This window comes from Fonsecaea multimorphosa (genome assembly GCF_000836435.1).
Source record: "Fonsecaea multimorphosa CBS 102226 unplaced genomic scaffold supercont1.23, whole genome shotgun sequence".
Classification (NCBI taxonomy): domain Eukaryota; kingdom Fungi; phylum Ascomycota; class Eurotiomycetes; order Chaetothyriales; family Herpotrichiellaceae; genus Fonsecaea; species Fonsecaea multimorphosa.
In genome coordinates, this window is record NW_015971657.1 from 83,316 (window position 1) to 106,989 (window position 23,674).

The following is a 23,674-nucleotide window of genomic DNA, read 5'->3' on the forward strand; positions in this document are numbered from 1 at the left end:
TTCCTCCAACCCCCTAGGCACTTACCGGCCATCGGGTCCTTTAACCAACTCCAGGCGTCTCCAAGCACAGCTCCGCCCCCTAACGCCCAGCCAAGAGGCCCGAAGCTCCCCAAGAGATCCAAACAGTCGTCAGCCCAGACGCTTCGTTGAAACTCTTCTCCACTCAACTCCGTCTTTGTCGTTGTTCGTCGTTGCAATCGCTGTTACTACTTCACGGCAACTCTCTGCAACTCTCTGCAACTCTCCTCGACGGCGAATTTTTTCCAGCTCCCAGGTAAATGATCCACGGGCTAAGACCTCGCCGAGCCTCGAAGCCCACAGGACCAAGATCTTGGTTACAAGATGTCCAATGCAAGAGCATCGATTATGCCCCGAGCATGCTATCTGAAGAAGCCAACTGGGACCAGGCCAGAGCTTCGAGATGATGAAGTATGCTTTCTGGCGATAACTTCGGCTGCTACGTCGTGATATATCCTGCGGTTTCTTCCCAAAGCTCTCCCCAGGCCCTTTTTGTCTGTACCAAAGTCTTTTGGTTTCCGCTATCAAATTGTCCCCTTTTCTGACCCCGAGCCCCCCGCAATGTCTTCTGCGCACGACTATGGCTACGGTGAGAAAGAACATGGCATGCCTCCTCATGCGATGGACGAAACCCCGATCGCGCGGGGCGTGCGTACCCGGTCCCACAGCGACGGCGACAACGACGAGGAGCATGCTGTGAGACGTGGCTCACGCAAGCAGTCCGTCGTAGCGTCCATCAAGGCCAACTACGGTCTGGCCGAAACACCCAGTTACCCCGGCAGTATCGAAGTGGGATATGATAGCACCCATCGAAAATTGAAACCGAGACATATTCAGCTGATAGGCATTGGCGGAACAATTGGCACGGCGCTGTACGTGCAGATTGGGAGGGGTTTGCTCAATGGTGGACCTGGGAGTCTGTTTCTGGCTTTTACCATCTGGTAAGTAGGGGATCTGTATATTTCTCTTGCTTGTACTATCATGAAGGCCACGGGTTCCGATCTTCCGTTAGATACAGAAAGCAGAAGAGTGGCGCTGAGGCTGAAAGCACGAGTTTTGTCCCTGCAGAACATCTGTTACAGCTCATCCCGGCCATTCTCAAGAATATTCCCTTTTCAAGACCCGAAGAGGTTGCAGGATGAAGTGCTCAAACTCGTGGAGCTTTATGTACTCACTGAACATGTGCATTCATAGGTGTACATTCATTCTCTGCGTCACAAACTGCATGGCCGAGATGGTCACCTATCTCCCCATTTCTTCGCCCTTCATCCGATTCGCAGGCCGCTACGTCGACGAAGCCTTTGGCGTCGCCGCGGGCTACAACTTCTTCGTCTTTGAAGCGATGCTGGTCCCCTTTGAAATCGTGGCATGCAACGTCATCATCCACTTCTGGAGCGACATCGTCCCCGCCGGCGGGATCATCGCGATCGTGATCGTCTGCTACGCGCTGGTCAATCTGTTTGCGGTGAAATGGTACGGCGAGACCGAGTTCTGGCTCGCGCTGGGCAAAGTGCTCCTGATCGTGGGGCTGATCATATACACGTTTATCGCCATGCTGGGCGGCAACCCCCTGGGTGACCGATTTGGGTTTCGATACTGGAACGACCCGGGCTCTTTCACCGAGCTCTACTATGACGGCTCACTGGGCCGGTTTTTGGGGTTCCTGCAGTGTCTGATCCAGGCGTCCTTCACCATCGCCGGACCGGACTACGTCTCCATGGCGGCCGGCGAGGCTGAGAATCCCCGCAAGGTCCTCCCCAAGGCGTACAAGGCCGTCTTCTACCGCCTGACGGCCTTCTTCATGCTCGGCTCGCTCTGCGTCGGCATCCTCGTGCCGTACAACGACGCGGAACTCACCGAGGCCTTTTCGACGGGGAAGCCCGGCGCCGCGGCGTCGCCTTACGTCGTGTCCATGAACAGGCTGCGCATCAAGGTCCTCCCGCATATCGTCAACGCCATGGTTCTCGGCAGCGCGTTCTCGGCGGGAAACAGCTACGTCTACTGCGCCAGTCGCAGCCTGTTTGGGCTGGCGCTCGAGGGGAAAGCGCCCAAGATTTTCACCCGCTGCACGAGGAATGGCGTGCCGGTATACTGCGTGGCGCTCGTTCTGCTGATCAGTCTGCTGAGCTTTTTGCAAGTCAGCAATGATGCCGCCGTGGTGTTGAGCTGGTTTGTCAATCTGGTGCGTTCGAAGCCCGTGCTATTTCCGTCTTCATCTTCTTCAATTTCCACCCATTCCTCAGTCCGAACCATGTCCTCTCCCCATTCCACCAACGCTAACATCCATATCATGACAATACAGGTGACCGCATCCCAACTAATAAACTTCTCCGTCATGGCCTTCACATTCCTCAAATTCAAACGCGCCCTCGAGGCCCAAGGCATCGACCGCAACACTCTACCCTACAAGTCGTGGTGGCAGCCCTTCTCGGCCTACTACGCGCTGACGGGCTGCTTCATCATGACCTTTGTGGGCGGCTACACGGTTTTTTTACCCGGGTTCTGGGACGTGCCCACTTTCTTCTTCAGTTACACCATGATCGGCGTGTTTCCGGTCTTGTTTGTGTTTTGGAAGCTGTATAAGAAGACCAAGTGGATGGAGCCGCACGAGGTCGATCTCGCGAGGGATATGGAGGAGATTGCCGAGTATGAGAGGAATTATGTGCCCAGGCCGCCTAGGTGAGTTATGGGTCTGGAGACGTGTTGCGTTCAGTTATGCTGTGCTGTGCTGTGTTGACCTGAAGACATCGCAGGAACACGTTCATGAAATACTTTGACAAGATCTTCAGTTAGAGTCTCTGACTATCCGAAAGCAATGGGAGTGGGCGAGGGAAAGGGGCCAAAAGGAACCCCGAGACAAATAAAGTATTACTCGTGAAGGATTTCCCCCGGAATGCCGTTGGTCTACGGTGTGCTTCTGGGTCTCCAAAGTCTTCACACAGTCCAGACGATAGAGCTCTGATGTAAGGAGAGGTTGAGCGACTTAACGAACGAATTGTTACGGGGTAGGAAGATTTGTGAGAGACACTACGATATATCAATACATTGGGCAAGCCAGGGAAGAGATTTCCACCTCCTTCTTCCCTGAAAACATATATACGGCCCATGTGCAATCCAGCCGACGGACGTCTTGGGCCAAGGGCCTTTCATATTCGTGGTCATTTCATAGGAGACAATTCCTCATCCACTTGTGTCATTCAGGCGGAGAAGTTGGTCCTCCTTTTTCTTCAGGACCCTGAGGACGAGTCGACAGGGGTGCAACATCCACATGTCGTGCTTCGTCTGTCACGAACCACACTAGATGGAAGAAGATATCTGGTATCTTCATGAGACCCATTAAATTCGGGTTAACCAATTCCCGGTCTCATTACACCCCAAAGGTCCTCAGAACTTCTATAGGAAGAAGCTCCGATATCTGGGCCAGAATGATCTTCACAGCAGCTGTCTCAACCCGTCACATTGAGGAAATCTCATGGCGTGGGAAGTGCCTCAGCTGTTCCTATCCATGTTGTCCGTAAAGGAGGATTCTACCTCAGAAATATGGTAGGAATCGAGGCTCTCGTGTCACCGTGCATTTCGTGGTGAACAGGGCGATGCATGACTGAGGTGGACACGCATTCATGTCGCATATACAGATCTTCGGGTCGAAACGTCGTCCTGGCCAAATGGCGCGAATCCCAAAAATGCGCGTCGAAGGCGACGTTTGTCATCGGTGCACGAGGCTCATGTCGACCTGTTGCTTGTTGAACTCGGCCGGAAAGCTGCATATTCAACTGCCAATCTTTGGATCCCAAGGGCTCTTCAAAGGAGGTCTAGCTCGTAAGAGGGCGGTTTGATTCTTGTTTTGGAAGTCGTATCCATTGTCGTGCCGCCTGCAGCGCCCAGGAAGGTATATCGGAGGATAGGCACCGCTGACTCCGGTCTTCCGTCTTACCGACTGTGAGAGTCGATGTACGAGGTACTCGTAAGGCGCCCAGGAAGCATGTAAGATCCGCCAGCCGATGAATCCCTCAAAAATTTCGTTTCCAGAGGAACCTTGCAGGGATCTCAAACATCTTCATACATCGACTCACTCTTCCTGCGTCCACCACCAAGCCAAGCGCCCGGAGGAGGTTGCAGCAATCCGCCCACCTCTTCGGCGATCTGGCCTCTCCTTTGTTCGGCAGCGAGTCTCTCTTCTTGTTCCTTCTCTGATTCTACCCGCCCCTTGGCCTCCGCGGCGGCTGCGTAGTTGCCCGCTCCTCCTCTTCCAGCATTTCCGGCGGGATATGGATTTGGACCTTGTGGACTGGGAGGTTTCCCTGGAACGGGAGATGAGAAACTTGCCGGTAGACTCGGGCTTCGCTGAATAGATTTCATGTCAGCGAGAACATAATTTCCGGCTCCGCCGCGGCCGGCGGACAGATACTGGGCGGAGTTCTGGCGCAAGGGCCTGATATCATGGGTATTGATGCTTTCCAGCCTGGCCCCTGCTTTGCGGCGCTCCGCGAGCGACGTGTGTGGTTGTGGTGGTCGACTCGCCTCGAGGTCAACGGGCGAGGTTGATCGCGGAGCGAGCTGGACCTCAGACTGCCAATTGAAGTTGCCCGCGCCCCCACGGCCAGTCTTCACATAGGGACCATAGGCAGAGGACATGGAGACGGAAGATACAGACGACTGGCCATCGTCATGGGAGGAGTACTCCGATGTGGAATTGGAGTCTTCGTGATGTCGAAAGGAGGTGTCAGTGGCCATAGGCGACACCGATGAGGCGTAGGAATCGAGCAACCACGACGCCCATGATTGTGTAGCAGCCGCCCAGGACTGCGTTGTCGAGGTCATCTTCACTCAAGGAGACGTGGCTCTAACAATGCCTTTGTGTTGTGTTTGTTGTTTTTCAGCAATGACGCATTAACAGCCGCAGTCAAAACTGCAAAGGAATCAGGATCAGGATCTCGGCAGGAAAAGGTGGGGGATCTGCTTTTTTTTGACTTCAGATCTAAGGACCCGAACGCTCCAACAACAAAACAAACAACACAGCGTGAAAGCCCAATCTTCTGAAAGATTCGCTCCAAGCAAACGACAACCACAAAGGTTGTAGGCAGCCAAGGAGGAGGCAATAAAGTGTGATCAGCACTCAACTTTGTATGATTATTACCTAGAAGCCCATTGACGAGCTCAAAGGTCCGTGGCGCCGGAGCGACGACAAAAGGGGAGGAAGAAGCAACTGGCAACGGCAGAGCTAGCTGAGGTCTGGCTAGTAGATCCGAATACGGTCGAGGCGAGATGAAATCGAGCAGCCACAAACAAGACGGAAACCATTAATATTACTTGGCTATGCCGCCCATTGCCTCAGGTCAATGTCCGACCATCAAGCTAGGGATAGGATAACTAGACAGAGACGATGCCTGAGCGCACTGAGACGACGATGCGTGGCAATGCGGCTAGTTAACGGACTCAGCTTCCAATCGCAGGCAGAGACACAACGCCCGACACACACGAATAAGCCCATTCAGCCTCGCCCAACGGCGGGCAAATGAATCAGAGACACACGCGGACTTTGGCCGTCTGTGTGGATAAATTTGTTGGCTTATCCGAGCCGCCGACACGCTGCCTTCCTCGTGCTTGTACGGAGTAATATATTCTCTCCATCTGGCAAGCCTCACCTCAACTCCTCAGGGGCATTCTGCGTAGCCGACGCACTCGAGGTCATGCAGGACTGAAGACTCTGTGCAGCGACTCTGTGCATCTGCAATGATCACAATACAGCATGCGGGTTTTCCATGGCCACGGCATGTTGGGGAGAATCTTTTTCGGCTGACAACCCCTTTTTGCCCATCTGTAACGCGGGGCTCGACCGGCAATGCAGACAAACACGAACCGAGTATTACTCCTCTCCATGAGTTCCCCTCTCGCAGGTAGTATTCGGTAAAGCCTGCTGCGAGGTGAGCTAGTCCAGGAGCAGAGCACAACACCTGTCAATTGCCATATCAAATCAGACAAACAGTTGGGAGTCCTGTTTGCTCCTCTTTGCCCTTGGTCGCATTGGGTCTGGATTTGTGATTGTGCGATAAGGGAGCCACTGGTTAGATAGGGCAAGCGATGCTGGTCATCCGTTATCAGCAAATGCTCGCTGGGGTCTTCAAGCTTCGACTTACCTATATTCGCCGATTTCGGACCCATGGACAGTGGACCCATGGATATATGTTCGGTTACCTCGTATAGTGAAAGCCTCTGTATGGGGGGTATCATCTCTATTGCTGGATCCGAGCAGCCTCCCTCCTCTTGACCTCGCGTCCTTCCGGGAGGGGCTGTTCGCTCAACAGCATTCCAGAGCCCCTCAAACTCGGGTCTCGGTTGACCTCGACGGCAACGGGATCGAAAAGCTGGGGCAAGCTAAGCCCCTAACCCAGTTCAGCCGAGGCTCCCCTAGGTAGAACCCCGCTACCTCGCTCTGCTTTGGCTGGAGGCGTCAGCTCAGCCTAAAGGCACAAGGATGGGTGTTGTCTCCGGGAAAATCGGGTTTGACGGATTCCTGATATCTCCTTCCGCCTGCCTGATTGCCGAAGTGCCTACAAGCAGAACTCGGAGAACGTGTGTTGGTTATTAGGACGATCTTTGCGGGTTGTCTCATAGTCGGTCACCTATTGAATTGTCCGATTGGGGACAGTCGAAAGATCAGCACCATCATTGATCGACAAATAATGTCGGTGCCACGCGGATGGACATGGACCATTGAGCGGCATTCTCATTTGTCCGAGTACAAGTAGTCTGGGCCGCAGACAACCCAAGAAATGGTTGTCCAGTATACTTTGGTACATGAGCTTGGTCCGCGTATAGAAGCCCAGGGCATGCGAGACTAACTCGTTTGGCCGCCCATGGTTCCCGCGTCCGTGCCGTTTCCAGATCTTCTCAATGATGACGAAACTTGCCTGAACAGTGACGCTGCTGACCTCGTGGATCAAGGAAACGTCCAACTTTGACGAAAAGGGCCACGGGGCCACGGGACGAAGCCGTATCTTGCGCAAGGCATGCATTGCAAACCATAGCCAAGTCTCAGCCGATGACGGCATCCAGGATTCAGATGGTGCGTGATTTTGTTGCCTTGCACCATTGGCATCAGACGACCTCGCCTGACGGCTCGCCACTGTCGCCAGTCGTCCAAGGAACTGGCCTGTCAGAGGGCAACTCGTACCTGGCACCTGCTTGTTGTGCACCAGTTCGCATGGCTGTTTGGCAGTTTTGGGCATGGCTGCTGGGACTTCGATCTTATCGCTGGTTCGACAATTTCTGGTCTCGGTTCCCCACAGGCTCTCCAAGAAGCATGGTGCCTTGCCGGCGATGTGCCTATTGCTTGCTAGTTGCTGTCCGTGTTCCACCAGCTATCACGCCCAATGAGGATCCTGTCGCCAACCTGGGCCGTGGGCACAATGGCTGTGCTTGTAGGGGCCACGCCAATCAGCAACTCTTTCCATGCCGTGAAGCGGACATGTTGATTCGCGGAGTTGCAGCTACAAGTCGCCCGTCGAGCGGATGCTGGGAAGCGCCCATCACTGCCTGGGGCGTCCATAGTCTCTAGGTATGTTTTTGAACAGCACCCAAGTACGAGTCCCCCAGGATATTCCTGACGGGCATCCTCCAACTCATTCTCCTCACGCATCCAGGGGAGGTCCGTTTTATCCCCCTCTTTTGCCGTCTCCTTGATTCGCAGTCGCAGTGGGTCGCTGTTTGGACCCTTTCTGGTCGGCCCAGAGCTTTGGAGAGTTCGAAGGGGGGGAATGAGGAGGGCTGCGGCGTCTGGCACCCACTGGCGCTTGGGGGTTGAAGCCAGTCAATTTTTAGTCAGGTACGGCAGCGAGGAGTCTGATGGCGCATTTTAGCCCATCAGCCCTGGCCTGCCTGACCCATGACCTTGAGTAGTGCATGACTTGATCAGGACCATGCTCTTTTCAGCTTCTTGCCCCATCTTTTTCATGGCTCCCATGCCCATGCCCCATGCCCGCAGTGTGTGATCTTGTCGGCATCAATCGCAGAGAGCTGATCAATTCCCAAAAGTTATGGTTGCCGTTGTCCCCTTCCCGTCTCCCTTGCTCTTTTTTCTGAGATGAAATCTCGCCCTCTGCCTTTGATGTGTTTTTCGTTTCGGTAACGCGTAGCGTGGATCCGTAGAGAGCGCGCCTGAGGGGACAATTTCTTCTACCGCCCGTGCTGCTGAAACAGATGCCAGTGAACTGGTCTGGAGCTCGGTGCGATTAATTTCCTGCGGCGAGCTTGAGACACTTAGGCCCAGGCACGGGCGACCCCGCAGCAGCCAGCAAAGTGTGGCAGAAGCAAGGAACGCGGTCAGCCAGTCAAACAAAAGGCCAGGAGAGGAGAAACCCAAAGAATAGTATCAGCACGAGGATGCGAGGATGCTCAAATCGGCACGATCAGCAGATCCGTCAGAGAGGAGAAAAAAAAAAGAAGTGTCGGCTGTCTGCCTGACCTTGACCATAATACTGTACCTCGTACTCTCCATCCAAAGTGAAACCTCTTTTCCAGATTACTATTATCTGACCTGTAAATGCCCTTGGATATTTTTTGATCCCAGCTAAGTCTGGCTGGGCTCTGAGTCTGGCTGCCAACACGCTGGGAGTCCTGTCGACCTGAGTTATTGAACTCCACAGCCTGCGATCCTCGATCGACGAACCACGAATCCACCCGCAAGCAAATCCCGAGAACCTGAATTCCTAATTCCTAATAAAAAGTGCCCCAACTGGGTGCCAACTGGGTGCCGACTGGGTGCCAACTGCGAACAAGAACTATTTTCCGCCCATCGTTCCACGCCTGCCATTCCCACGGTTCACTCCACGGTCCAGGCCACACATTTTCCCACCACTTTACTTTCTGTACCAGACTTCCACCACCCATTCCATTGACGGATTGTTTCGATAGACTTTTTCTTTTCTCAATACAGTCCACCCTGACGGCTACAGCACTGCCGACTCAACGTGGATATTTTGAGCCCAGCTGCAGTTGCCCGCAAGAGTAGTTCGTCCCCTCGCGCTCCTCCATCCTCTGAGTCTCGGGCATTCCGACCCCACAACACACAACACCACCCTCACTTACTTTGGCTGCTGTTCTTTCTTGACGACTCTCAAGTCTCAAAACTGCCTACAGTTTTGAGCTCGAGAGTCGTCTGATCTCAAGGACTCTACACTTACTTCAACATGGCCTCTTCCAAGGTGAGTGACAGACGCGGCCCATCACTTGACCCGGTGCTCGTGCTGACTCGAGTCAAAAAACAAAGGAACAACCGACTTCTCGTCCTGTCTCTGGCAGCTTTTCCTCCCGGCACCCTTCTACCTCTGCAAGACAACACTCTCATTCCATTTCGCTCTCGGCTACGAACCTTTCTCATCGAGTCAACCGGAGGAAGAGCGTGAACGCAGGGGCTTCGACAACTGCTCAGGCTGCGATTGCTGCAGCATTGAGGGACCAGGGTGATCTACCTGGGGCCCCGGCCCAAAGCCACCGCCGAAGCGCGAGCTCAAGAAAGATGACGGAATCACACTCGATGAGTGCTCGGCCTAGTATGCACTCGTACTTCAATGGCCCCCCTGGCACGGCTGCTGCCGGTGACAACGATGCCGTCGAGGACAATTCCCATGACGAGGATGGCCCAGCTTCGTCCAAGAACCTCAAGAATCGTAACAGACGAGCAAGCGAAGGCTCACATCTCATCAAAGGCGAGGGTAAAAAGTCGGCCATTGAATTGCGTTGCGATACCTGCGGCAAGGGCTACAAGCACAGCAGCTGTCTCACCAAGCATCTGTATGTAACTCCCTTGCCTCTCCTTACCTGAGCTGACGCAGGCGATCTTAGCTGGGAACATGATCCAGCATGGGCCATTACGTCCAAGCTGCTCATCTCCAAACATCAGCAAGTTCAGTTGCTTGAGGCTGCGTCGGTGTTGTGTAACATGACCACGGAGAATTTAGCAGCCGGCCAATCTGAGATCGAAACCTCCGCGATCGATCCAAGTGAAGATTCATCTGCCTCTCCAGGGTTCTCCTCGTCCGAAATGCAAGACGAGCTCAGCTCAGTCGAGACGACTCCTCCTCCCATGAGTGAAGCATCGTACCCAGTGCCTGACTCAAAAAGGTTCAGCACTGGCAGCACTGGTTTCTCGCGTTCGTACAGATCTATCCCGTCCAGCTCTTACGCCGAGAGCTTTCATTCTCCGGGATTGCCACCTCATCGACTCTCTGGAGCAGACTTCCGACCCAGCACGTCGGGGACTGATGATGGCACGTTGGCGGCCGCGACAGCTGGTCTCACGTTCAGCAGCGGAACTCCTCGTACGAAGCCATCCTATCTCGGCGCCGATGTGCCACCTGTACCACCATTGCCACAACAATATCAATCTTTCAACAGCAAATCATCTGACAGTACATTGACAGCTATATATAATCCGTTGTTGCAGTTGCACCCTCCTGCCTTGACGCAAAAGCTATCCGACGAGCGCAACTATCGGGACGGAAGTGACGACCGAGACGTCCAGATGGACGATGAAGAGATGTTCAGGATGGATCAATAACGCGCTGCCGTGGAGCAAATCCTGCGAGCTGATCACATCTGTCCACTCCTTTTGACGAGTTTTTTTGCCTATTCTGATTTGGCCACATCCTTGGGGCACTGCCTTTCTCAATTGTACGTATTTGATTGCAACATAAAACAGATAACATCTCCGTCTGGACTTGTCGTGGGACACCATCCAGTGCGCAACGCCCAACCAACTGCTAGGACAGATAACGACAGGAAGCCGATGATTCTTGGTTGCGCCACTGGAGGAGATGTTCAAGGTGACGAAAACATTGGAGGCGAAAGCTACTGGAACTATTATACTTTTTCCCATTGTTTGGAGAAGAAAACTATATAACTTCCATGCTCCGCAGACAGATCCTCAAAACACCGATGAGTCGGCTCTTGCAGACGCTACGAAGTCGACGAGGTTAAAGTGAGTGGGACTGTCCTGCACGATGCGTTGAGCAGGATACAATATTGCTATAACGAAATGGATTTCTTTGTGTGCATCACCAGGTATGGCATGGCGAGCCTTACACCCTTTCCCCTTTATGTCTCGAACCAGGACTTAGGGCAGAATTGTTGTTTGCTTGTCTCGATTTTGGGAACTCTTGTGATGTGAGAAACTCTACTGGTTGGGGCAACACTATTTCCAGGGGCGAACAGTAGGTTTGCTGGTGTTAAGCAGATGCCACCAGCATTCACACACTTTTTAAAGCATTTCAAAACAACCCCGCGTTTTTGATCGGCAGGATTGACCTTTACTAATTCGCATAGTATTGTGATTGACGATGGGCTAGTGAGGCTCGATGTGCAGATGCATGTCACGGTGTGGTCATCGCTGATCAGGGGCAACTAACTTTGGAGGAACCGAAGGATGGGGGACCCCCTGGAGACGGTGAAGATCTCGAGATGCCCCTATCTTGTGTCTTTGCGTCTACCTGGTCTCGGAGGATTCTAGTGCTATGACTATGTCATGCATGAGGACTGGCTGATCAGCCGCTCGTCTTGTGGGACTGTGCTACTTCTACACAGATGACCGCAGTAGATACGGACGGTTCGCTCACTTCTGCCCGCTTTTCAGAGTCAGCATTCCAGCCAACCTAGGCCTGAATGTTTCAACAACCATGGCCGTGTAGTCTGCTATGGCCAGCTAGCGATGGTGATTGAGGCAGTTCTGTTGGGCGGGGAACAGCATCAGCCGTCGGTCGCGCTCGCTACAGAAACGATAATCCTTGCCTTGAGGGTGGTTTCCGGTCGGGAATCGGAGGATCTGCATTCAAAGAACACGATCGACTGAACCGAGGTCAATGTAACGACCTGACATGGTCGAAAATGAGCTGACCAGCATCAGTGCTGATTGTTGTCAGATGGGATCAGTATGTGCTATATGCTATAGTACGAGTATATGGTTGTGTTCGCATCCATGTCCTGAATCGGCTAGATAAAGCCCGACACGCATTATCGTGCCGCCGTCCCAGTATTAGTGACCGCACTGACTATCGACTCATCGAGTATATCATCTTCCACCCATCTTCATCCTACACTCTCTGCCATAATTGCCATTATTTCAATCCGATCTTTTAGTCTTCTTCTTCCGCTCCCTGTGGCACCAAGTCCTACGCTTGCAACCAAAAATGCCACTCACAGCGGCCGAAATCCTCGCCCATCCAGCCTATGATACCGTCGACTGGCACTTGGAGCCCTCGAAGTCCGGCTACTGCGAGGCGGCTAAGACCAGACATGGAGGTCCATTTAAACTCTACTGGGAAATTCATGGCAAGGGCGAGGTCAAGTTGGTGGTACGTGGCCCCCAAATCTCTCTTTCTGTGCGCCCTTCGTTTTTCTTTGGGGTTTGGTTCTCGGGTCGATTAAGCTGAGAATGTCCCTTACTTGGATGTTGGTTGGACCTCCCTGGCATGATGATGATGAAGGGAGGTGTATATAGGGATGTCGCAGAGAGTCAACTGGGTCTGTTCGTTATGTATAGACGTCCGTCCTTTCTGGGGAACAGAAGTCAGGCCCCTGGGAGGAGGAGCCGATGGTCTGTCTTGGAACCGCAAAGTCTTTTGTGACCTGCTTCATCATCCTTTTCCTCGACCAAGGATGATTCTGACACCGTCTATATTTACAGTGGATAATGGGCCTCGCCGCCTACCGCACCGCCTGGAAACGACAGACCAAGTACTTCGGCCACGACCGGTCGGACCAGTACTCGTGCTTTGTGTTTGACAACCGTGGGATGGGCCTTAGCGACAAGCCGTCATGGATGTATTCGACGTCTGAGATGGCCCGCGATGTGATTGACATGCTCGAACATGTCGGATGGCTACCGTCGTCGTCGGCCTCTCCACCCAATCATCCAGCACTCTCCGACAACACATCAACCAGCACGAAGACTCCCACTTCTCCAAAACGAGACCTGCACGTCGTAGGCGTCAGCATGGGCGGGATGATCGCCCAAGAACTCGCGCTCCTCATCCCACAACATCTGGCCTCGCTCTCCTTAATCTCGACGGCGCCGCGCATCGTACGCACGGTGCCCTTTGTCCAGAACCTCCGCCAGCGCATCAACATGTTCATCCCGCGCGACATCGACGTCCAACTGGAAGAGATTGCGCACCGTCTGTTCTCGGACGAGTTCTTGGCCCTTCCCGACACGGAGCACCCGGTGCACAACTTCCCCACGAACCGCGACCGCTTCGCCGCCGGCGAGCTGCAGAAGAGGCTGGACCACACGGGATTCACCAAGAAGGGATTCATGCTCCAGGCCATCGCGGCCGGGTGGCATCACAAGTCAGCCCATCAGATCAAGACCATGGGTGACGTTGTCGGCCGGCCCAGGATCGCAGTCGTGCACGGCACTATTGACCGCATGATCGATTTCCACCACTTTGAGATGCTGAAGGAAGAGCTCTGCGAAGGCCACCCTGAGGGGTCCGACGGATCCTGCGCGTTCAGGGTCTGGGAGGGCAAGGGGCACGTTCTTGTATGGGAGGTCGAAGACGAGTTCAATCGCTTCCTGGAGGAGCGGTTCGACACGTGCACCAACATGGCATCGTGAACCCACATCGCATTTTCCGAGGCGTTTTTTTGGGAACCCCGGCTCCGTTGTGGAAGTGAGTGTTCAGGGACCAGTCCACGGAACCCAGGACCGGGTTTAGAGCAGATATACACATGCCCTACAACTACAACCGCACGGAAAGGAGTACAGAATCTGATAATACCGCATGAGACAGGAGAGGATGGCAAGCAAGAGCGTCCCTTCGACTCTCCAAACCTCCAAATAGAATATTTGAGTTGATGCGTCGACAAATTACATAACCAGCGAGCGTCGAGTGGTGCATTGGCAGGCTTTTACCATACGAGGTGGCGCCTTACAACAAGATGATGAAGAGACGACGTGAGGCAGTGATCAAGAGAACAGAACAGTGGAGCAAAGAAGACAACCAGAACCCGAGATTCTCTCCGTCTTTGGAATGTCCACAGCCTTCATCATGCTCTCTGGTCAAATATACAGACTTTCTCATCCTGCACCGGCCCTCCTTATCGAGCGGAGATATATACATAAATCTCTGTTGTACAAGTCTTCCGCTTCCTGGATATACAGCTGACAGCGACCAGACAAATAAGATTCGTCACTGCAGATGTGAGATTCACGTTGCAATACCACAAATAACGCCGTGCTCTTGTCCCGATGTATCCATCCCGTCTCTAAACGCCCGCGCTATGCTCCGCAAAAGGCACCACAAATTAGACCTCTCTCTCTCCTCCCCAGAAAATTGAGACGCCTGTGGGAATTTTCACGATGACCCCTCCCCGTATCAGCTGGGTGGCACAGAATCATCCGTTCCTTTCCAAAAACTCCTTGGCCTCATTGACTTTGCTGGCCAGGTAAGGACTGCCGCCCCTGTCCGGGTGATTCGAGAGCATCAGTGCCCGATGGTTTTTCCTGATCTTGTCCTTGGTGAGCGTTCTCTCGCTGAGGTCCAGGATGAGCGACGCCTCGCGCTTCGTCATCTTGGGCTCGAACCCGCCTTTGTAGAAGGGTCGACCGAGGGCGTTTAGACCGTTGGGGTTGCGCCAGCGGCGGAATGCGACCAGGCCAGCGCGGCCCTGCGATGTAAATCGTTAGTTAGTTACGCTGAACGGAGCAGAGAGATACTAGGAGGGAGGGAGTCGATGGGGGGGAGAAGGGGGACGTACAAAGAATGCGGCGGCGGCAATGCCTACGCCGATGGCGAGTGTCGAGGCCATGCTTGTTTGCGGTCGGAAAAGTCGGTAGTGAAGGCTTTCTCTGTATTTGAAAGGACGCCTTTACAGAATATGGAGATGCTGGTGGCCAGGGAACTGAGTCGGGGTCGCGGTTCTGTCGTGTCGAGAAGGAGCGCTGAGCAGCAAGGTCTGTATTATTAGGTGCAGAGGTCTGCGACGACGACACCTCCAGGTCGTTGCGGAATGAAAAAGATTCGCTTTCCATGGAGCCGGCTGGATTGCCATTTGCGGCAGTACCGAAGCCCGCGATTTCTCCGAATGCGACAAGTGCAGCGAGGCGGATTAGGGCGGATCATTTGGCGTGACTCGCGCAGGATGGCTAAAAGTGTCTATGCTCCACTGTACATCAGCTTTAGAGACAAGACGCTCAAGCGACCTGTTCACTCACTGTTCTTCTGTACGAGGTACATTCAGCTACTGATTTCTCCATTACAGGAGGGCTCATGCTCTTGCGAGCCCCGAAAGCAGGAGCAAAGGCGACAGTCATGATACTTGGGTTCATTATCTGCCATATACCAGACCAAGTCTTCTGAGTTTCTGAGTTACACCTCTAACTAGCAGCCCATGGACACGACAGCGGACTCATGCCCTATGAGCAATGACCTATCGGAAATTCAACACTACATAGTATGCGATTCTGCCTGACCTTCCAGAACTAGACTACCAGAATGCTATCACCCTCGCTTCAATACTCTCTCTGGGCTCCTCATCCTCCGTGCCCACGACGAAAGGACTGCCGTGACCCCCAGCGGCAGCAATATCCTTATCATGCACGCTGTCCGTGTCGGCAAACTTGATCATCATCACCTCGTGCGGCTTCTGCTCCGAGACATAGTACCATTTGTGGTCGTCGAGGTTTGTCGGTCGCGAGATGGTGTACGCCTCCAGCAGATACTCTCCCTGATAGCCCTTGGCACGGTAGTCAAAGGCATGAAGGTCGTCCTGGATGTTGCCCGGAGACTTCCAATCCAGCACGGCGATGGGGTCTCTCTTGACTGTCTTGAGCGGCCTCCACACGCTGTACGCGGCCACGCGCGGACCTCGACTCTCCCCAGCCTCGTGCGCCCTGATCGCCTCGGCGCCCGCTTCGACCATATCGGCGCGACAGTGTTTGATCGTGTCGCGGAGTCCCTTGAGCGTGTAGTCGACGTGCATGGCCCGCGCGGGCTCTAGGGATTTGTCCGCCTCTTGCGGAGAAACTACAACCCGAAAGCAGAATCAGCTTTGTGCTTCCAGCTGTATGACGAGGAACGAAGACGGGGAAGACAAAAAACAAACCCATGGGACGGTCCGATGGGAGCGCGCCGATCACTTTATCCAATTCCCCATCGCGGGGGTGGAAAAACATCTTGTTGGCGTCATATTTGTTGGCCAGCTTGCGACGGAAGGCGACATTGTTGACGATGGCCGTCTTGCAGCCCGTCACGCTCTTGACCAGGTCTTGCACCACGGGGATGTATGTGTCAAGGACGTCCCTCTCGGTGGCCCACGCGCTGGGGTCGACGTGGTGCTCGACGACCGTGAAGCCGTGCTTGTGCAGACCCTCGGCGCCCTTGGCCAGCGTCGTGGAAGACCGGTAATCGTGGAGCGGCAATTTCTCCTCCCGCAGGTTGTGAGGCGCTGGCGAGGAGAACAGACTCCGCTCCGAGGCCGGCACGGATCGGTCAGGCTCTTCGTACCGGAAGATGGCCTCGACAACAGCCGGGGCGGAGGCAGAGGCGGTTGCTGTTGTCGTGGCCGTGGTGGTGAGTGACATGTCGGCAAGACGCAATAATGTAGCTTCCCGAGGTGTCGTGTACCTTAGGGGATACAAAGTATACAACAGCGTCACGCCCACGCAGGCCTTGTACCTTGGAATACCTGGTAACCCAGTAGCAAGTCCCTTGTCGTCCTCTTCTATCCTATCCTTTCCTATCCTATCCTATTCTAAATATTTTCTTATTACACCCCCTTTTTGTTCTGGAAATAGTCGTCAACACTCCGCGCCGCAAACGCCCAAGGGGGTCGGGTTTTATATCACACTTCCATCTCACCCTCGCGGCGAGATCAGGACGCCTGAGGGCCCTAAGCTGACACTGTGTGACATCCCGTCCACGGCGCGCGAATGCAGGTGGGTGGCCCACCACCTCGAAAACATATTCCTACGTCAGATTACACTACCTAAGGATCTAGTACATAATATATACCTATTACCTACCTAGGTATATATATCTATCTATCGATCTATTTACAAGCCCTGCCAAGTCCGAAACGATACCAAGCGAATACCCACGATGACGTTGCCGAGATAGCCATAGCCACAGCCAAGTTCATTCTCATGCTCACGTTAGTGCCCATGCCTGATGTCTATGACTGAATGTCATGCTCCATACGAACCTCCTCGACGGAAGGAGTTGGGACGGGTAAGGAGGTGTTTATAGGGCAAAAACGGGTTAGCTCCGGGATAACGAGCGGGCAGGGAAAGATTGTTGAGCACAGAGCACGAGCACGAGCACGAGCACGAGCACGACTTCGATCCCAATAGGGGAAAACGGTGAGCCCGTAAATATGCTGGAAATGGTCGTCTCGGTCGTCTCGATCGTGCCCAGCCCAAGAAGGTATACGCGCGCCATGCGGGCGGGGGAGGGAGGGAGGGAGGGAGGTTGTCTTGCTCGTATTCGCGCTTCATCCTAGGTAGGATAGAAGGGGCAGGATAGGATAGGATAGGATAGATGAGACAGGCTAGGGTTTGAGGTGGCAAAGGGTCCGTCCGTTGTAGCTCTGGGTATATATAACATCTGCAAGAGAGAGAGAGAGAGAGAGAGAGAGGCCGAACACTGATACTCTATTTCTATTTCTATTCCCATTCGAGCTATGTTGACAGCATCTTCTTGAGTCTCTTATAGTACCAGCTCCAGCGCCTTTCGCAGAGAGAGACAGACAGGTTTTTGTTCGAGCCAGATTGCTGGACTCTGACAAAGGGAGGCGCCAGGTCCAGTTCGAGATTCCGGATCAGCTAGTTAGAAAGTAACCACAAGGATACATAAGGGGAATATATCCACGGTCGCGCGACGAGATTTTATAGCATGGTCTGCATCCGTTCAACCTTGCTGACGACCTTCACACGTCGCCACAGGGCCGAGGTACATTTTCCGGGCACTGAGGACCCAGTTGACCGCGGAGATGAACATGACTCCCGCGAACAGGACGATGGCCCAGTTCATCTGTGCCGAAAGGTATGCGCGTTAGCTGCTTTTCCAATGGTCCGCGGGGGCAAATACTAAAAGCAAACACGGGGAGCCGGGGGAAACGGGTTTACAAAATTACGTACCTCTTCCGCAGTAGGATTCCAGTAGATGGGCCAGAAGGCCCAGAAGAAGGCGAAGATGGCATATGTCAGGCCGATCCCGTTGACCAGGATCCCCCACTTGCCCAGGCTCCAGTACACTGGTGGCAGTGTCTCTGGGAGCTTGATGCGGCGCCACAGCACGCAGGCAATGCTGATGGCGTAGGTGGCCATCAGGGCCACGATGGCCAGACTGATGATCGCGTTGAAGGCGACGACACTGCCGAGGTAGATCAGACTCATGACCACCGTGTAGCCCCAGGTGACAAAGCATGCGTTGGCCGCGACGTTCCATTGCTTGTTGACTTTCTTCATCCAGGTCGGGAACGGCATTCCGTCGTCGCGGGCGAAGGCGAATAGCTGGCGCGAGGTCGATGCGAAGCAGCTGGTGGCGATCATAAACACCAGGATCTGAGGGGTAGCGACTTAGCAAAATCGTGGCGAGAGGAGCACATTTGCGGTTTGGAACTTACAAACATGATGGATGTGATGGCTTGAGCACCCGCCGTGCTGAGAGAGTTTTGCAACAGCCACACAAATGGGAATGCTTCAGTGGTCGCAGTGGCGACGTCGGTCATGCCAAACAGGAACACAATCAACATGGCGAAGGCGAGAGGGATGTTGAACATGTATGCCCAGAACATGGTCTTGGGCGTCACCACGCTGGCGTTTTTGACTTCTTCCGCTGCGCTGCCCGTCAGTGGCTGCTTACAACCTGCGACCCAGTGTACTTACACAGATGAGCGACGGCATCCGAGGCCAGGACGTTCCACATGGCAGGGACTTGGCCGACCATGACGGCGAGACCCACTGCAGAGTCCAGGTCAGTATAGGGAGCTTTGACTCAAGTAAGGGAGGTTTGTGAAGGTTGAAGAAAAAGGAACAGGGCTGTTCGGTGCGAGGGTCAAAACGTACGCAGAGGGAAATTGCCGCCATTGTCCGTAAAAGTGGTAAAGACTTCCTTCGCGTCGTTCTTGGGAGAGGCAACGGCGATGGTAATGAGCACCACAAAAAATGCGGCCACATGCAAGGCCACAAACACATTCTCCAGCAGGGCCAGCTTCTTTGCACCCCAGACATTGATTGCAGTGACCAGGCTGCCGATCAGGATGCTCAGGAGAGCAGTGTACCAGTTCTTGATGTCAAAGTCTGGGTTTCCGAGTTGGACCAGGGCCATGACGAGCTGGGCGGCGAACATGCAGTCGGACGCAACGAAGGATTGCCAACAGAGAGAGCTGAGCCAGCCTGAGGTATAACTGAGAGCCTTTTGGTACTTCCTCGAGGCAAACTCGCTGACCCAGTGGTACTGTCCGCCTGCCGTGGGCGCCATTGAAGCCATCTCGGCGAGGCTGAGGACAATGAAGAATTGACCCGTGATAACCCACGTATAACTCCAGAACATGCCCGCCGTGCCGCCGTCGACAAGCATTTGGAAATTGTTCAAGGCGACAAACTCCGTGCAGCAGGTTGTCAGTACGAGAGCAGGTGGCAAAGAAGAACAGGGGAAGACGTATCAGGTGCCCATGGTGCAGGAGGTGAAGCCGACACTGCTGATCCAGTTGAAGTTGCGGCTGAACTCCTGCGTCTTGCCCATCCTGGCCATATCTTTTTCATCTTGGTCGATGGCATCGCTGCTCTCCTCACTGCCGACCGCATCGGCCGAGTATAGCCCTTCTTTCTTGGGGGAGATTTCGTCCATAGTCGCCATGTTCCTAGGTGCAGACAGAAAAATGAAGAGAACAACTAGAGATGTTAGTGCAGCGAAGGGCCAAGGGCACAAGGCGGACTTGATCAAATATAATATCAAAGTCTCCCAAGGTCAAAGATGAAATTGCCACACAGTCTAGACCTAAGCATTCACCCATTCATTCTCGGAGAATGATGCAGGCCTCAACGACCACTAGAAATGTAAGCTTTGGTACCTGCTCATCGTGGTAAGCACCTGGGCAGTTGAAAGATAAGGATGTCGGGACTTGTCCGCAGGGGGCCTTTGTCAACCAATTGATTTGAGAGTTGCCAGCCAGCCTTGAGATAACCATCTCAGATGGATGCCACAAATCATTTCTGTTTCACCAGGAAAAGCGCGCAGATAGCATCGGCCATCGAGCAAACGCCAAAATAAACCCCCAGGCCGCCAGAGGCCAGCAGGAAGCTTACTCGTGCCAGGGAAATCTTAACCCATTCGAACGGCGAGACGGAAGCTGTCAACTGTCAACGGTCGGATTCCTCGACTGCCCTCGCCAATTGCCGTGTCAATAATCTCGCTTGCAGTGCGAGTTGTCAGCTAGTAGCTAGCTTTATACGAAACAGCCTGCGGACATGGTCGCTGTCCCAACGCCACGGTCACTGCTGCCACCACGTGGTTTTGGAAACATCTGAAAAGGTGGCCCCATATTCTGCGAGCTAGCTGCATGGTCCCTCTTCGTTTCGAATGGGATACAGCCATTAATGCTCTCGTGCTCTTCTAGCCGAGTGCCGTGGCTGAGTATCAAAGGCTAGGACATCCCCACGCCAACGCCCTTGCCTTGGGCTTCCCCCCATCTCGCTGAGACGTGGTTCTGAAGGAAGTTTCCGAGTTCTATCCAGCAAGAACGCTTGTTGATGATGACCACCCTGACTGACCTGGCAGAGATAGCAAGCTTACAGGACGGTTGCCTGGAGGAGGAGTCGTGAAATATATATCGAAACTGGTGTTGGAACGCGAGAGGCTGACCATCTAGTTGTCGAAGCTCTGCAGCCAATTGCAATCTGGTCTCAAAGTGCTTCAGCCTGAAGAATCGCAAAGATCTGAACTGATGCGATGACCCAAGTAGTCGGGTCAACAAGGTATTACACGCCCTTCCAACGTCTTTGGTCCATTCTCCACAATTGATAACGGATCCGTGGGCCTTGGATCCAGATCGAACCCCCTGTGGTTTCCGGAGAAGCACCTTTGGTCTCTGAGGTCCTGCATGGGTGCCACACCACCAGCTCCGAATTTCGTTGCGTGAATCTTCCTCCCTGGTCCAGAGTCCATGCTAGACCACCACAGAGACTCCACGTATGAACAAGCGAGAATGCAAGCTATTGTCGAATATTACACCCTCACTTCGCGTTAGCATGCAGATCCTCGCCCTCGCATGCTAGTCTCTCCGGCTCTCGATTTGAGGCGCGCTGCCCTTCTGTGGTTGGCTTGTTGCGTTGGAATGTGCGCCCGGGATCTTCATATTTGCGCATAAGCCACTCTTTTCGGCGCCCTATTGCTCGTCATCATTTTGTTCCCATCGTTGACGCTCCCAAGAATACCACCACACCTCTCGCTGCAGAGGCTAAAGGCCGGCTAACACCCCCCTTTCCTTTTCTTCCCATTCGTGGGCTGAAACAGGGCACAACCGTTGTGATACCGCCAACAACCGGAGATCTTGCCAGACAGACGGCCATCTATATAGGAGGCCTAGGCAAGTCACAACATTGATGCTCAGTAATCCAGAAATATGTCGAAGTGGGCCTTGTATAGCCGTTTCTTTGCCAAAGAAATAGAACAAACGAAGCAAAAAGGAACGACGAGACAACTCAAGTCGCTCATGCTTCGTCTTCGCGTTGGCCAAGAGCCTGGAAATGGGTCCAACCGAGGCATCGAGGAATATGCGCCGCAAATAATAATCTGGGGTAAATGCCTAGGCGCGCTCTGTAATCTGGGGTATACTTGGGGTCTTTGGGAGACACGATGATCGCTCTGGAGAAGTTGTCGTCTCTGTCTTTCAGGGATCTCTCCCCCCTTGTTGGGATCTGCCGCTAATATACGAGATATAAAAATCGCGGGTTGATCCAGGAGCAGGTCTGGGGGTTCTATCACTAATCAGCAGCCCAGGACCTGCCTCTCTCTTCCTCTCCTCTCCTATTTCTTCACCTGGCTTTTAAGTGTTCATGTCTTCAGCCTCGACTTCTCTCAAGGTGATTGTCGTCGGTGGCGGCATCGCCGGGCTGTGTACAGCTATTGGACTGCGTCGCGCGGGCCACCATGTGCACCTCTTTGAACGCACCGAGACAGCCACGGCCTTTGGCGCCGGGGTCGTGATCGGCTACAACGCCTCCAAGGTGCTCACGTCGTGGGGGCTGGACTATGCAAAGTATAACATCAACCCGGCCGAGACGTTCAAGATGGTCAAGGGCGACACGTTGGAGGAGATGATGAGTTTCCCACCGGGCCTGTACGAGACGCTCGCGGGTGGGAGTCGTCAATATTACGCCCATCGAATCGATCTCCAACAGGCTCTGCTGGGTCTGGCCACTGACCAAAATGCACCCGGAACGCCCGTTACCATCACCTACTCTGCTGATGTGGCCGCCTATGACCCGGAGGAAGGGAGCATCACGCTCAAAGATGGTTCAAGGTACCAGGCGGATTTGGTGGTGGCTTCAGACGGCGTGCACTCGCTTGCGCCGCACTATTTGCTTGGAGGGTCGGATGCCGCCGCCGCCTACGACATCTCGCACACAGGCACCACCATCATCCGGTTCATGCTTCCCGCCTCGGCCATCCTCGCCGACCCACAGACCGCACATCTCATCTCCTCGCCAGGGCAGTTCACCTGGTTCGTCCACCCGGACCGCAACCGCTGGCTCCTGCAATATCCCGTCCGCGACAACAGCGAGATCAACTATGGCATGTACTCACGGATAACAGCCAATGAACAGGTCACCGAGCAGGTGCAGCGGTTCAAATGCAACCGCGAGAGTCTGCATCGGGAACTCGAAGGCTTCCACCCGGACATTGGGAAGCTGGCGGACAAGACGAGCGAGATTCTGCCCGTGTGGAAGCTTGCGGAGAGACCGCCGCTGCCGACGTGGTCCAAAGGCCGACTCGTCGTGGTGGGCGACGCGGCTCACCCGATGCTCCCGAACCAGGGCCAAGGTGCTGGTATGTGCATCGAGGACGCCGGCGCGTTGAGCGGCCTGTTTACCGACATGCATGGAAGCAGGATCGAGGACATCACAGAGAGGTTGGATCTGTTCTTCAACCTGAGGCACCCGAGAGCTTCGGCCGTGCAGCTCATCAGCCATTGTCCGTATTTCGAGGATGCCGTGAGCATCATGTGGGCAGAATTGATCAAAGTGGCCAAGCCACAAGACTTGCCCCGCGCCAACGACAGGAACAACATCCGAGAGTGGCTGTTCGCTTATGATGTGAATGCTGAAGCAGCAAAGGCCCTCGAGGCAGATGGTCGGCCGGACTTACCACTTGGGAACGCGATTGTATCCTGAAGGATCCAGCGATGGGGGGAAATATGTATCTATATATCTGACAGGAGAAAGTCGTCGAACAGAGAGACATTGCCTCAAGTCATGCCGGTTAGTCGTTATTCCAAAAAGAAGAGGAAAAGAAAGAAAGAGAGGGAGAAGCACAGCCCCCCTGTAAGCTGGGTATGCACTCGGTACTGTAGCACAGATTGCCCCTTGTTCTTGCAGCCTCACCATCCCCGACATGTTTTCTACCAAAGCAGCGTCACTAACCAACCAAGGCCGCTTGCC

The 23,674-nt window shown here is 54.0% G+C and overlaps 8 protein-coding genes across 8 annotated transcripts; 4 read left to right on the forward strand and 4 right to left on the reverse strand.

The window, feature by feature from the left end:
• Positions 1-579: 579 nt before the first annotated feature.
• Z520_09234 (uncharacterized protein) lies at positions 580-2,811 on the forward strand (the record flags this gene model as incomplete). Its single annotated transcript, XM_016779728.1, has 4 exons — positions 580-959; positions 1,213-2,200; positions 2,321-2,697; positions 2,772-2,811. The coding sequence occupies 4 exons, from the start codon at positions 580-582 to the stop codon at positions 2,809-2,811; spliced, it is 1,785 nt and encodes a 594-aa protein (XP_016629047.1).
• A 1,254-nt stretch (positions 2,812-4,065) lies between these two features.
• On the reverse strand, positions 4,066-4,839 carry Z520_09235 (uncharacterized protein; the record flags this gene model as incomplete). Its single annotated transcript, XM_016779729.1, has 1 exon — positions 4,066-4,839. The coding sequence occupies one exon, from the start codon at positions 4,837-4,839 to the stop codon at positions 4,066-4,068; it is 774 nt and encodes a 257-aa protein (XP_016629048.1).
• A 4,367-nt stretch (positions 4,840-9,206) lies between these two features.
• Positions 9,207-10,576, forward strand: Z520_09236 (uncharacterized protein; the record flags this gene model as incomplete). Its single annotated transcript, XM_016779730.1, has 3 exons — positions 9,207-9,221; positions 9,287-9,810; positions 9,862-10,576. 3 exons carry the CDS (start codon positions 9,207-9,209, stop codon positions 10,574-10,576), a joined length of 1,254 nt encoding a protein of 417 aa, XP_016629049.1.
• A 1,624-nt stretch (positions 10,577-12,200) lies between these two features.
• On the forward strand, positions 12,201-13,627 carry Z520_09237 (uncharacterized protein; the record flags this gene model as incomplete). The annotated part of the gene is made up of 2 exons (XM_016779731.1): positions 12,201-12,365; positions 12,698-13,627. 2 exons carry the CDS (start codon positions 12,201-12,203, stop codon positions 13,625-13,627), a joined length of 1,095 nt encoding a protein of 364 aa, XP_016629050.1.
• Positions 13,628-14,406: 779 nt separating this feature from the next.
• Z520_09238 (mitochondrial import inner membrane translocase subunit tim14) lies at positions 14,407-14,820 on the reverse strand (the record flags this gene model as incomplete). The annotated part of the gene is made up of 2 exons (XM_016779732.1): positions 14,407-14,679; positions 14,770-14,820. The coding sequence occupies 2 exons, from the start codon at positions 14,818-14,820 to the stop codon at positions 14,407-14,409; spliced, it is 324 nt and encodes a 107-aa protein (XP_016629051.1).
• Positions 14,821-15,498: 678 nt separating this feature from the next.
• Positions 15,499-16,594, reverse strand: Z520_09239 (uncharacterized protein; the record flags this gene model as incomplete). Its single annotated transcript, XM_016779733.1, has 2 exons — positions 15,499-16,037; positions 16,117-16,594. The coding sequence occupies 2 exons, from the start codon at positions 16,592-16,594 to the stop codon at positions 15,499-15,501; spliced, it is 1,017 nt and encodes a 338-aa protein (XP_016629052.1).
• A 1,324-nt stretch (positions 16,595-17,918) lies between these two features.
• Z520_09240 (uncharacterized protein) lies at positions 17,919-19,871 on the reverse strand (the record flags this gene model as incomplete). Its single annotated transcript, XM_016779734.1, has 6 exons — positions 17,919-18,041; positions 18,149-18,574; positions 18,637-18,848; positions 18,899-18,973; positions 19,079-19,616; positions 19,710-19,871. 6 exons carry the CDS (start codon positions 19,869-19,871, stop codon positions 17,919-17,921), a joined length of 1,536 nt encoding a protein of 511 aa, XP_016629053.1.
• A 2,198-nt stretch (positions 19,872-22,069) lies between these two features.
• Z520_09241 (uncharacterized protein) lies at positions 22,070-23,407 on the forward strand (the record flags this gene model as incomplete). Its single annotated transcript, XM_016779735.1, has 1 exon — positions 22,070-23,407. The coding sequence occupies one exon, from the start codon at positions 22,070-22,072 to the stop codon at positions 23,405-23,407; it is 1,338 nt and encodes a 445-aa protein (XP_016629054.1).
• Positions 23,408-23,674: the final 267 nt, after the last annotated feature.